The following is a 13,244-nucleotide window of genomic DNA, read 5'->3' on the forward strand; positions in this document are numbered from 1 at the left end:
CAACTGAAAATCGTGTTAAAAATAAAATAGTACTGGCTTCATCCAATATTCTTTTTTAAGAACTGAAGTGATGAAGGGGAGAGAAACTCTGAGTCCCTGACACAGAGGCTGGAGTGGGAGGTCTCTCAGGCCCAGGAATATTTCTGGTTGTCAGAGGCTAAAAAGATTATTTATTGTTTCCTTCCTAAACCCAGCTCCACTGCCACCTGTTCAGAATTTACTATAAAGCTGTTAAACAAGACGAGAACTTTGATGGTGACTGTGAAAACAAGTTTCACTGTATCTGACCCGAGTAGCACTCACTGCTGATCCAGAAGCAAAGGAATTTGATTTTTTTTCTTTAAGCACAGCTATCTTTTTACCTTTATAAGCTGTTTAAAAAATGTAAATAAAATAACTCAGTGGACAATAGAGGGCATTCATCCCCCAGAAAGACAGCCGCCACCCTTAGACATGAAATATCGCAGCACATTAAGTCATGAGACCCCGCTAATCAAAGCTGACAGGGCCCTGAATGTGATTTCTGCTGAGACTTAGCGATATCATGGGGCACTGAAGCATGCACAGCCTGCCAGACTGCCCCTGTTCATGTGACAATGGCTTTTATTCCCCAAAGGGGCCTGAGAGTGACAAGAGTCCCCTTTGTCTCCAGGCTCCCGCATTCGCAGTGCAAGAGAGGTTCATTCAAGCAGCCCCAGACACTCTTTGAAAGGCTGAAGTGTAACATAAGATGACCATGAAACACTAGCTTGCCTTCTGCCTACCCCTCATTCTTCTCCAGCACAGCCTGGCCTATTCAGGGCCTCTCGCAGCCCCGCTCGCGCGGCATTACCCCCGGTCTGCTGAATCCAGCATTGTCCTGCCAGCACCCAGCGCCCTGCCACGCCAGAGCGGGGTGTCCTGCCACCCCAGACCTTCCCACACCATACCCAGTGTCCTTCCACACCACACCCAGCACCCTTCCACACCACAGCGGGGTGTCCTGCCACCCCAGACCTTCCCACACCACACCCAGTGTCCTTCCACACCACACCCAGCGCCCTTCCACACCAGAGCAGGATGTCCTTCCACACCAGACCTTCCCACACCATACCCAGTGTCCTTCCACACCAGAGCGGGGTGTCCTGCCACCCCAGACCTTCCCACACCATACCCAGTGTCCTTCCACACCAGAGCGGGGTGTCCTTCCACCCCAGACCTTCCCACACCACACCCAGTGCCCTGCCACCCCACACCTTCCCACAGCAAACCCAGTGTCCCTCCTATACTAAAACATCCAGCAGCCTTCCCACACCAAATCCATCCAGAGTCCTTCTTGCACCACTTCCACTGACACTCAAGTGCCCTTCCCACACCAGAAGTACTCACCACCCTTCCCACACACTCCAAATCCACCAGCACCCAGCACCCTCCCCTCACCAAATCCAGTGGCACCCATTGTGCCTCCCACAGAGCACTCATGCAGGGCCCTTCCCGTGGCACATCCTCCTGACCCAGCACCCTTCCCACACGGTGTTCCCATTTCCCAGCCCCGTTCCCACACCTGAGCCCTGGCTCCCATCGCCCTGCCCGCACGGCAGCTGCAGGGCTCCGGCACCTCTGGCACAGCCCAGGTCCAGGGTGGCACAGAGCCATGGCTGGCTTTGGAGGGGTTCTGGGAAGGGGACAAGGCTGCTGTGATTCTCTGGAACTCCAAGCAGGAGTGCTGAACCCTCCCATCTCCCCATGCCATGGGGGCCACAACGAGCAGAGCCGGGAGCCCCTCGCCTGCTCAGAGCTCTCACTGCTCCTCCAGCAGCTGCACGCTCCCATCACAAAAGAAAGACAAAACGCCAGACAGACACCTCAAAGCGCAGTTCCACATCCCTACTCCTCCCCAGCTCCCAGGATCTGCCTGTTTCCCTGCATCCCGGGAGCACACTGCCATCCGCTGGCGCTGCTCCCCGCAGGTGCCTCCTCAGCACAGCCCGTGCTGCTAAACCAGAACCACAATCTGTCTCTAGTCCCCTCTCCTGCCCCGTGCCAGCGCTGCCCCCAGCCCCAGGCTCAGCCTCCGACCAGCTCCCCCAAATCCAGGCGTAACGGAGGACCAGAGGTGCTTCAGCACCAAACAACTGCCATGGCCATCCCCAGGGAGCTTTGGGATCTTGTTTTCCAAAGCGAACATTCTCCAAAATCTCCATGAGGGAAAGGAGCCTTAACCTTCAGGGCAGAGGACATTCATGGTTTGCACACCACAGACAAAGGGAATAACCTGCTCTAGAATAAATCACAGAATCCCAGACTGGTTTGGGTTGGAAGGGACCTGAAAGCCCATCCAGTCCCACCCCTGCCATGGCAGGGACACCTTCCACTGTCCCAGGCTGCTCCATGTCCTGTCCAGCCTGGCCTTGGGCACTGCCAGGGATCCAGGGGCAGCCACAGCTGCTCTGGACACCCTGTGCCAGGGCCTGCCCACCCTCACAGGGAAGGATTTCTTCATGATATCCCATCTAAATTTCTCTTATTTTAGCTTAAAATACTTGACCCTGTCCTATCACTATCTTTCCATGAAAAATGTCATCTCCCTCTTTTTTATAAGTCCTTTTAAGTACTGAACTGTAAAAGGCCTGGTGTTTTATTGCAAAAACAACAAGAAAATAAATAATGACAGTCAGGATTTGTATGATTTCTGGCATTTCAGGTGAGAGACTGAAGAGCCAACAATCCTACATGTAAGTCTGCTTCACTTCCCCAGCTGAGAGGAAGGACAGATGGACACCCAGAGCCACTGCAATGCTCAGAGCCCCAGCTCCAGGTTGTTCGGGGTTAGCTTGATTGAGTCTCCAAGGACAGTAAAAGACTTCCTGTTATTTTTGAAGATAATTCTATTCATCCTTCTGGTAACAAAAGAAAGCTAGAAGAAAGCTATGGCTGAGAGTGAGAAGCTGTTGAGGTTTCCTGTTCTTCACACTGGGAATGAGCAGTAAATGATCTCTGCTGTGAAAGAAAAAACAGAACAACAATTCCAACAAAAGAATCTAGAGCTTTCCAAAGCTGGATCTAGGAAGAACTGTACTGCTAATGAAAACAATTATCTGTGGAGCCATGAACCTAAAAATCCTACTTGAATATAATCAAATAAGACATTTCTTCATGTTGTTATTGTCAAATATTCACATTCAAAAACATTTTGAGCACAAGACTAAGTCTCAATCAGCTACCTGGGAACTTCAAACCAAATACAAAATATCTTTGTTTCATATTGAAAGAAACCAAAAAGAATGGGATTCCAGGATGTCACCTGGGAATTCAGCTTTACTGAAGAACAGGATTTTAAGAATTCTATTTGAGTTTTACTTTTGCTAAACAAGGTCAAGTTGTTATATACCATCCAAATGAACCATGTTTCTGGGAGAAAAACAAACCCTTTTGGCTTTAAAAAAGAAAAATCACAGAATGGTTGGGAGGGACTTTCAAGACCATTGAGTTCCACCCCCTGCCATGGGCAAGGACACCTCCCCCTACCCCAGGATGCTCCAAGCCCTGTCCAACCTGGCCTGGAACAATTCCAGGGATGGGGCAACCAAGCTGGAGATGCTGCAGTGCTGTAAAACAGGGTAAAGCACACCAGATCTGGGTCTGGTGAACTCCTGCCTGTGTCAAACACCCAGAGACAGACACAGGCAGTGTTACACATTTGGAATATGAGCCTCAGTGGTAAAGAGGCTTCAAAACTCCTCCAACTGAGACCTGAGGTTGGGCCAATCACATGGGACCAGTGAGGTTTTCCAAGCCCTCTGGCTGCAGGTGGGCTGGAGATAGCACAGCAGGTCTATGACCAAGGATTAAAATCCCTTCTTTTCTTGCTAAGGGCAAGGAAAACAAAAAAGAATACAACATCCCCTTAAATTCTCCAAATTAAAGCCTATTAACCTATTACTTTTGAAGGTCAGCAAAGGAGTGGAGGGGGATTCCCTGACATTCTGTCCCCAGTCAGCAGAAAAGCTGAGGTTGAGCCCAGGCTGCTCCTGTACACAGGAAGAGAACATTAAGCTGCAGCATTCACAGCGTGCAGCTGCTGGGATGAAGTGGAATTCACTTTGAAATGCATCCAAAAAAAAAAGGACATAGACATTCACAGAGAGCTGGCAAGGTAAATTTATTTGAAAGACATGACCCACCTCTTTGTAATTGCCCTGGAGATAAAGATGACTGACATGTTCAAGCAAATAGTTCCGGTCTGCTGTGTGGAGCTGGTAAATGCTAATCAGGGGGTCAAGCAGATTAGCTGGGCACTGGGAGAGCATTCCGAGCACACGGGCCTGCAGCTTCTTCAGCTTGGTGCTAGACTTCAAAAGACAACCAAAAAACAATCAAACACAGGTTTGGTAAAGATGGCTGCAGTTCAATGGTGGTTGAAAACACAGCTTGTTTAAACAGAGCAAATTCCTCTGGAAGAGATTCTCCCATTTCCCCATGGAGTCTGCAGGCAGAAATCAGAGCAATAGGATACACATTTTTTCCACAGCACCTACTTTAAGAACATGAAATGTTTGTGGGGTAATTCTGGAGAAGGGATAGGGCCTTGTGCAAAAGTAAAATCTGAAACTGGAAAAATGCCCTCAGTGCTAACAGTTCTTCAGAAATTCTCCCCTCCAGTTCCCATCAGAAAATCTTTGAATTCAGTGACTCTCCTCCAGGGAGATCTCACCTATCAGGCATAAGAATTCCATTTTCATTCTCAGGCTTGCTGCTGGGTGCACAAAGGGTAGGGAAAGCAAAAGCACCATCAAAAGATGCACAGACACAGGTATTTAAATCCTTGTGCTCCCACGTGATCATTCACTCATGACACAGGAATTTCAGTGCAGTCGCACTTCGCTGAGCCTGTAATGGGAGAGCTCAACATCGAACCAGAGCCATTTGGAAAAGTGGGAAAGGAAGCAACACAAATATAAAAGTATCCTGCAGTTCAGAGCCAAAAGCTCACAGAAGAGAGAAAATCTCAGTAGGTCAGAATATCTGAAGGCAGAAGGAATGGTAAACACTAAGACATATAATCTGATGACCCAGCTTTACAGAACTAATCATTCAGCTGCTGAAAAGGCAGGCTGTTCCCATTTTCTGCATTCCCACCATATGGCACGAATTAAGCAATCCTACACTAACTGGCTTCTATTTGCAGAGCTGGAAGAACACACAGAGCAGATTTCTGCAACTGGGTTTCTACTGACAGCAGGGATGTGGGTTCCAGTGGGAGAGCCTCCAGCCTGGAAAGGCTGCAAGAGCAACGCTTGACCAAAGCGGTTTGATCTGGAGAGATGAAATCCCAACTTTGGAGGGGAAACAGCTCTGGCAGCACAGCTCCCAATATGATTTCATTTTCAGGCCAGCATGCCACAGATAACATCTCACTGTGTTTCACACCTTGTCACACTCTGTATAAGGCTGCAGAGAAGATCTGGACTCTGGAATATAGTGAAACTAGAGGTACTTGAGGAACATTAAAATCAATTGCTCTCTCCTCTCTCCCAGCTCTCTTGCTTTCTCTTTTTCTAACCTGCGGGACAGCAGGATGTGCTTTTATCCAAAGCTGCAGCTCCGTGGTGATGTAATACTCCAGGGAATGCCCTTTCCCCTTCCAATGACTGCTGCTCTCCAGCATGGCCAGGAGTCCTGCCAAAGGGTCCTCCAGTCTGGCAAAGCCCCGCCTGATTTCTTCCTTGAGCTGCCGAGATACAAAACCACATTGTCAAGTACAAAAAGATTAGTGAATCCTCCCTTCCCCCAGCTGAACACAAAGCTTTATTTTTTTAAATTTAATCTATTCAGAGAGGTAACTGTTGCTATTCAGCCACCATCCGCGCCTCCAGTGACTTTTCATGTCATTACAGATTCCTTCATGGCTCACTGCACCTCAAACCCAATGGGAAAAGCAGCAATTGTCCACACTAATTATCCCATAAAGACAGAGAAGTTGTTCTGTGGGGCAGACAAAGGGGCTTGGGATTTGGGGGAGGGGGAGAAAAGAAGTGAGCTGGAGAGAGGGGTGTTATTGGGAAAATGGCAATATTGAAGGTAGAGAAGTGGGCTGAAAAACCTTCTGATCTTCTAAGACACCTGCAAGGTGTAGTACAGGAACCCCTCCTCATGGCTTCACCACAAACTTGCACATTTAACCTTATGCTTACTTCAGCCACAATAGTACCCATAATCGGAATATTTGGGAATCTCAAATTAGTTTGGATTCTACACTCAGATCAAAGTGAATGAAATATCTGAGTTCAAATTCTGTCAGACTGTCATCCTCCAAATCTGTGCTCCTTCCCCCAAAAGCTCCCTGAGCACCTCCACAAGCCTAAAGGCCACACAAAGGGGCTCAGATCATGGGAAAACTCCACGGAATAAATCTTAGGAATCCCAGGGTGATGTGTTTAGAAATGTGAAGGAATTGGACCCTCACTTTGTGAATGTTAATAGGCTACTTACTCCCCATCTGGTAGAAGTGATAAATTAGCAGTACCGAGCAGTATCTCTATAATGTTTACATTAGAAGTAGTTTCCAGGGAGCTGGGAGGGTTGGCAGGGTGAGGAGGTGGCATCCTCAGTACCCACACAGGACCTCTCACTGCGTGGTACATCACCAGCGTGGAGCAGGGCGAGAGCAGAGACAGAAAACAAGAAATCACTGAGAGCAGCTGCTCTCTTTCTTTTCTGGCTAAAAAGCCAAATCCAAAAGATGCTCATTCCTGCTGCAGCCAGCACTTGTAATTTACTGGATTCGTGGCCCCATTCAGAGCTTCCAGTGGAAACAATATAAAGTCTGAAGAACAACATGGAAAACCAAATAAAATCTACAGAAAATTTGCCAGTGAATTTTTTCTTTTTTTATTCATCGACAATTTTTACTGGAAGACAGTTGTTTTCCAGAGTGTCTTTCATGTCTGGAAAACCCACAGAACCTATGGTTTATGACAGAAACTGTTTCTTTCTCAGTGGGCTATAAAGGCAGTATGAAAAAGCTGATGACTAATGGAGATGGGACTTTAGATAAGAGATTTCCCTCTCTAAATAATTCTCCCTGTGGCAAGAGTTTTTGCCATGTTAAACACAGGCCGCCAGCTTTGCTGGGAGATGCAGCAGAAGGCAAAGATGATCTCTGATCCAACCACAAACATCCACTACAACAGCCAAAGGAAAACAAAGCAACTCACCAACTCCACTGCACTCTTTGGAAATGGCTTTTCCTCCCCCAGAAGCCCCACTTCAGCACTTTTGGAGTTTCCACCACCCCACTGAGCTCCTCCTTGGGCAGGAATCTGAGCCTGGGCTCTGGCAGGATGGGCTCCAGCAGACACCAGGTCCTGCTGGCACAGCAGAGCAGCTCCCAGCACTGACAGCATTGCCAGCAGCACGAACTGCTCGTCTGTTCTGAGTCTGGCCTTCCTACCAGTGAGACTGTGATGAGCTGGGAAAAAGTCTCCTTCCAAACATCCCAGCAAGCCTTCAGCTAGGGCATCTATAGTCTGAGGGGGAAGGCAGAGAACAAAGAGGGCACGAGACACCTAAATCAGAGAGGAAAGAGTGCTGTGCTGCCTGGCTCCATCCCTCGTCCCTCTGCCAGCGAGGGATTCCTCTCAAACTTTTTTTGTAATTGCCATTTCCATTTCAATTGATTCCCATGGCAGGCAATGCTCCTTGGGGGGATTTCTACAGCCTGACAGATCATGGGAATAGGAAAATGTTGCTGATGCTCAAACTACACAGTCCTTTATTCAGCTTTGATCCGCTGTTTTTAGTCCCACAGCTCTAGGCAGTCTGCTGATGCTCCCTGGTTATTCCCAAACTGTCATTCCTATGTAGGAAATGACTATTTCTCATACCTATGTTCCAGAACTGAAATGTGCCCTGGCAGACACATTCTTGCCCATGGTCACTGATGTGAGACCAAGGGGCTGATTTACCCCAGATCATGGACAATACTGACCTACAGGCACACACAGTGAGAGGCAGAGAAGCTCCTGCCACTTACCTGACATTGGGGCAGGCTGAGCTGAACTTAAATCAACTTATCTCAGTTATTGGGGCTGGACATTTGGGCAGCAGCAGCAGCACAACCCACCTGAGCTGCACACAGAGCACAGAGCAGCCCAGCCCCTCAAAACAGACTCTGCACTTTCTGTTGGGTGCACAGCCCTGGGCATGGGTCAGCCCATCCTGGTGACAGCGTGACAAGCACCACCAAAACCCACAGGGACATTCCTGCTGTGCCCCCCACAGCAGCTGGGCTCAGCACAGCCCTCCCCTGCTCCAGAAAAGCTTTTATTGGGCACCCTCCAAGCTGAGAAACACCCTCCTGTTCAGCACACAGCCTGGTGAGGGGACACACCTGCAAACCCCACTGGGGACCTGCAAAGCCCAGGTGACACTGGGGTGGTCAACAGAGGAAAGAAGTGGAGCTGTAGAAATTAATCTAAAGGAGACCACTAAGTTGGTCTGAGGGCTGGAGCCCTCTGCTCTGGAGCCAGGCTGGGAGCTGGGGGTGCTCACCTGGACGGGAAAAGCTCCAGGCAGAGCTCAGAGCCCTTCCAGGGCCTGAAGGGGCTCCAGGAAAGCTGGAGAGGGACTGGGGACAGGGGATGGAGGGACAGGACACAGGGAATGGCTCCCACTGCCAGAGGGCAGGGATGGATGGGAGATTGGGAATTGTTCCCTGGGAGGGTGGGCAGCCCTGGCACAGGGTGCCCAGAGCAGCTGTGGCTGCCCCTGGATCCCTGGCAGTGCCCAAGGCCAGGTTGGACAGAACATGGAGCAGCCTGGGACAGTGGGAGGTGTCCCTGCCCATGGCACAGGGTGTAACTGGATGAGCTTCAGATTCCTTCCCAACCTAAACCAGTCTGTGATTCCACAGCTCCTGGGGATCCTCCAGCATTTCCACCCCCACTCCAGAACCACTTCAGTGCTCTCTGGCAAAGGAGATGTCCATGGGAGGCTTTTTCTTCTCCAGAGTATTTTTCTTCCCAATCCATATACACGTCCCAGTGTACCCAGTACAGAGATTTTGATGATTTCTCTTTCCTGCTATTGTTCTGTGCCCTCCAGACCTAATAGACAATATTTTTTTTTTCCCTCCAACTCTTAACAAAACTTGATGGAAGCTCAAGGTTTCAGAACTGCTGAGCTCAAGTCTCTGTCAGTGAATGACCATTTGGAAAGGCACCTCTCACACTGGGTTTCCAGTTGTTTATTCCAGCTGGCAAGCACAGCCTAACAGTAATGGAAAGTGTAAGAGCAGCAGCCCAGGACAGTGAGTAAGCACTGCAGACACCCAGAATGGAGCACATCCTCCAGGTCCTCAGCCACGCTGGCCACTGTACACAGGAGATGCTCCACGGGGTTAAGTGGGAGCTGCAGGGCTCTGGGCCTTCTAGAAAAGAAATCATTTCACTTCTGAACCTGCCTGAGTAGCACAGACCCCTGCATCTGCTGGTTTTGTTAGTTTTCAAGCTTCCAAACTTAGAAGAAATATATTTTACTGCCTATGAAAAATCTCTGTGTAGAGCCCATAGGTTGCTGTATAAAAATAACAGCACTAGTTTTAGACAGCAGTGTAAATTGCATTCACCACTCTAAAAGGCAAAACCAAGCCAAATCATAAAAAAAAAAGAGTACTTCAAATATGAAAATTTTGATATATCCAGTTGGCAAAAAGCACTTCTCTACCAAATTCAATTCTCATTTTTTTCAGCTACTAGCAATATTGTTCCCTCTCCCACCAAGATCCTCCATTTAATGGACAATTCTCACCCCCCCACCCCCCCGAAGATCCTCCATTTAATGGACAAAAAAAAGTGTTTAAAACAAAACAAAAGCAACTTTGATTTTCCTTCCTTCTGTAACTCAGCCCTGGAAACTCCAGCCCTTTTCTAGGAGCCCCTGAGCTGCTCCCCATCACACAAAGCTACCTTTTCTTTTCACTTGTAGCTGCAAATGCAGAGGCTCTTCCCCTGAGTGCTGGAATGAAAGCAGCCCTGAAGACTGGCGGGTGTGACCCCAGCGTCCTGGCCTGGACATGCTCTGCATCCAGAGGAACTGCAGCGTGCAGGGCTCAGCCTTACCTTCCCCAGCTCCTGCTTTGTCCAGAGGAGCTGAAGGGTTTTCAGCAGTACGAGTGGGTCCTGGCCTGGAGGAGGGGGAAGAGAGAAAAGGAGGGAGAAAAACAAAACAAAACAGATTTATTGGCTCTGTAGAGGCAGCCCAGACACACTGGGGCATTGTTTCACCCCAGAGAAATCTGCTACTCCATGCTGGAAACCACCAAGCTCCAACTGCCAGTCAGGATTAGCGTGTAAAACCCTGCACTCTGAAATCCCAACAGAATCCCAGCCAGGCACGGCTCTAACTCAGCAGCCCCTGGCTCCTGCACTCACTCCAAAGCTGTGCTGTGCAGCTCCAGCCCTGCTGTGCTGTGCAGCTCCAGCCCTGTGCTGCTGCTGCATGCCCTGCTGTGCTGCTGCTGCATGCCCTGCCCACCCCCAGGCACAGGGTCCTGGGAGAGGCAGCCCCTGCACAGGTCAGCTCAGCACAGGAGGTTTTCATGCACGGCTCTGCAGTGCAAACTCTTGGCCAGCTGGCCTGGAGAAGGGTGACTTTGGGCCAGAACAGGGTGTGCTCAGGCCTGCTGCCCTGCCAGGCTGGGCAACAGCAGGGCTGCAGTGGGATTCAGGCAAGAGCGTGCCTGAGGAAGAGGGAAGATGAAAGACTGCTGGGATAAGTGGCAAGACTAAACAAAGAGGGATCAAATATTTCCAAAAAAGGTTATTTGGAATTTTTTTCTTATTTTTCGCCTAGTTATTGCAGAACTTACATTCAGTTGTTCTTTTGTGTGTTATCATTCTTCATACAGTCATCATACCATTATTCATCATAGCAATATTCATCATACCAGCACTTCTAAAGCAATTGTTTAGGAATATTTCATTTTGAAAGCAGTAACATGTTTGATATCTGATTCTACTTAATTTACAATCATTTACTTATGAAACCATGGCACAAAATATTCTGAATGAAAATCATCTGCAGCATCAACAGTTAAAATGTGAAGAATGAATTTAAAAAGCTGAATGAACTCTCCAAACCAATCCTCCTAACGCACCTCTTCTTATGTTTTCATACAGCCAGAAGAAAAATGTTAAACTGAAAAGGAAACTTCCTTTTAATCACCTTCTGTGTTTTACAATTCCTAAAGAGCTCATTTCCAAATTCTAGATTTCATGCTCAGTATCTCATTGCACCTCATATTTCACGTCACAAAAAACTCCTTCAGCAGTGAAAGGCTCTACCTCATGCAGCTGAACTCTGAGGCACAGTATTTATAAAATACTTGAAGTAGCAAGATGATTACTGGTTGAGCCAAGAGCATGATAATATTCCCATTATCCACTAACCTCTGGGAAACACCAGCCAAATTAAAAATGCCACATTTACAATTCACAAGATAATATTTTCTCTCATCTCTGGCTGTTCTGAAATGTTGAACTCTCCAAACACTGGCTGTTCTCAGCTACTGCTCCTCCTTTGGAAAAATAAAAGGCTCTTTTTACACCAAAACAGAAGAAAAGCCAGACCTCTTCTCCCCAGTAAATTAGCAAATTACAGTCAAATTCAGTCCATGTGTGTGTGCATATCTGCACACTCTCCTCTTGGCCTGACTCCCAAAGAAATTTATACACACAGAGGAAAAAAATGAGAATGCAACGCAGTGTGTAACCAAATCCACTGTAAATCTGAGCTGTAATTAATGCAGGGAATGGGCTGCAATGATACAGGAAATGAGAGCAGTTAGGAGAGCAGTGTTTCACTTCACATACAACCAATAATTCAACTTGTTAAAAGCTTTCTAAACCTCAGTCAACAAACCCAGCCCTGTTCTTACTGACTGTTTCCTACCTTACCTCCCTGCCACTGAAACCCGAGCTGACAGAAGCGGAGGCAAACATCTCTGCAGTCAGTTCTGAGCAGGTCAGCATGGCAGCGTGGCACTGAGCAGTCCCAGGCACACAGGGACACCCTCCCTGCCCCAGGGCTGAGCTGTTTCCACTGGAGCACAGCACAGGAGGGACACGGACCTGGGGGACAGACTCCGGAGCAGAAAGCTCCAGGGAGAGCTGAGAACCCCTTCCAGTGCCCAAAAGGATTCCAAGAGAGCTGGAGAGGGACATGGGACAAGGGCCTGGAGGGACAGGACAAGGGGAAATGGCTTCACAGGGACAGAGGGCAGGGATTGAACAAGGAGAGAAACTGAGAAATCTGCTGGTGTCTGCACAGGGCTGTTCCCTTCCTCACCTGGTGAGGCTTCTGGGAATCTTAAGGATGAGACACAGCCAGGGGCTAAACATAACAAAATCACCTACAAGCAGTTGCTCCCAGAGCCAGACATAAACAGGAGAGCAAAGCCACCTCGTGCCCTTGTCTCGTCCCACCAGAGGGAGGACATGGCAGTTCCTGCTGGGCCTGGAGCTATTGCATCCAGACACTCCAGATGACACAGATGGAAATGTCAAGGTCCACATCGTTTGGTCTCCTGAAAGAAATGAACAATTCACCTGCTCTGTCTCCTGCAGGACCTCCTTGGAGGACTGTCCTCCTCTGGGTTCTCCTGGCACCCTTAGAGAGTGAGAAATGAGTGTCTTTCACAAGGATAATTAATCCATATCTACTGCTATACTCTGGTGGGATACCAGACAGGTACCTGCCCATCCACATCCGAGAAGGAACAAGAGAATCAGTAATAAACTAATACCAGGACATCCAAGGAAAAACAACAGGACCATACAGGGAGTTTCACAAGTCTTCCAGAAAAACCTGGAGAGCTTGTGGCTGCTCCACATAGTAGGGAGCAAGGGAGAAGTACAAGGGAAGGAGGGATAAAGCAAAGTGACTGAAAACCAAGTGGTCAGAACTGAACCACAAGTGCATCTGGGCTCAGCTCTGGACAAGAACAAGGCAATTTTGGGGCGTTCCCACCAAGGACACCCAGAAGCTCCACTGCTAAAGAGAATTTCAATCCTGCAGGGTCTCCTACATTCTGAAGAGATATCCAGCTATTAGCAAGGGACATTCTATCAGCAAAATAAAAACAAGAAAAACCAGCAAAAACAGCAAAAAACAACCCCAGTGTGGAAAGTCAGAGAATATTAAGTCTCCCTGCTCCAGCTGTGAGCAGCTGAGGAGGGTCAGGAGACATGTCCCAGGCAGCTGAG

General features: G+C 48.5%; 1 protein-coding gene across 12 annotated transcripts in view; it reads right to left on the bottom strand.

Moving 5' to 3' along the window:
* The window catches only part of EXD3 (exonuclease 3'-5' domain containing 3), a 250,668-nt gene that overhangs the window by 163,834 nt on the left and 73,590 nt on the right, over window positions 1-13,244 (bottom strand). For 6 of the 12 annotated variants that reach the window (XM_021533676.4, XM_077787868.2, XM_085593673.1 and 3 more), the window contains exons 3-5: window positions 10,101-10,165; window positions 5,543-5,710; window positions 4,164-4,331 (exon numbers count right to left, since the gene is read on the bottom strand). In XM_021533676.4, coding sequence (XP_021389351.1) covers window positions 4,164-4,331; window positions 5,543-5,710; window positions 10,101-10,165 — 401 coding nt within the window. The other 6 variants (XM_085593674.1, XM_085593675.1, XM_085593676.1 and 3 more) reach the window with 5 other exon arrangements.

This window comes from Lonchura striata, chromosome 17 (assembly GCF_050655825.1).
Source record: "Lonchura striata isolate lonStrDom1 chromosome 17, ASM5065582v1, whole genome shotgun sequence".
Taxonomy (NCBI): domain Eukaryota; kingdom Metazoa; phylum Chordata; class Aves; order Passeriformes; family Estrildidae; genus Lonchura; species Lonchura striata.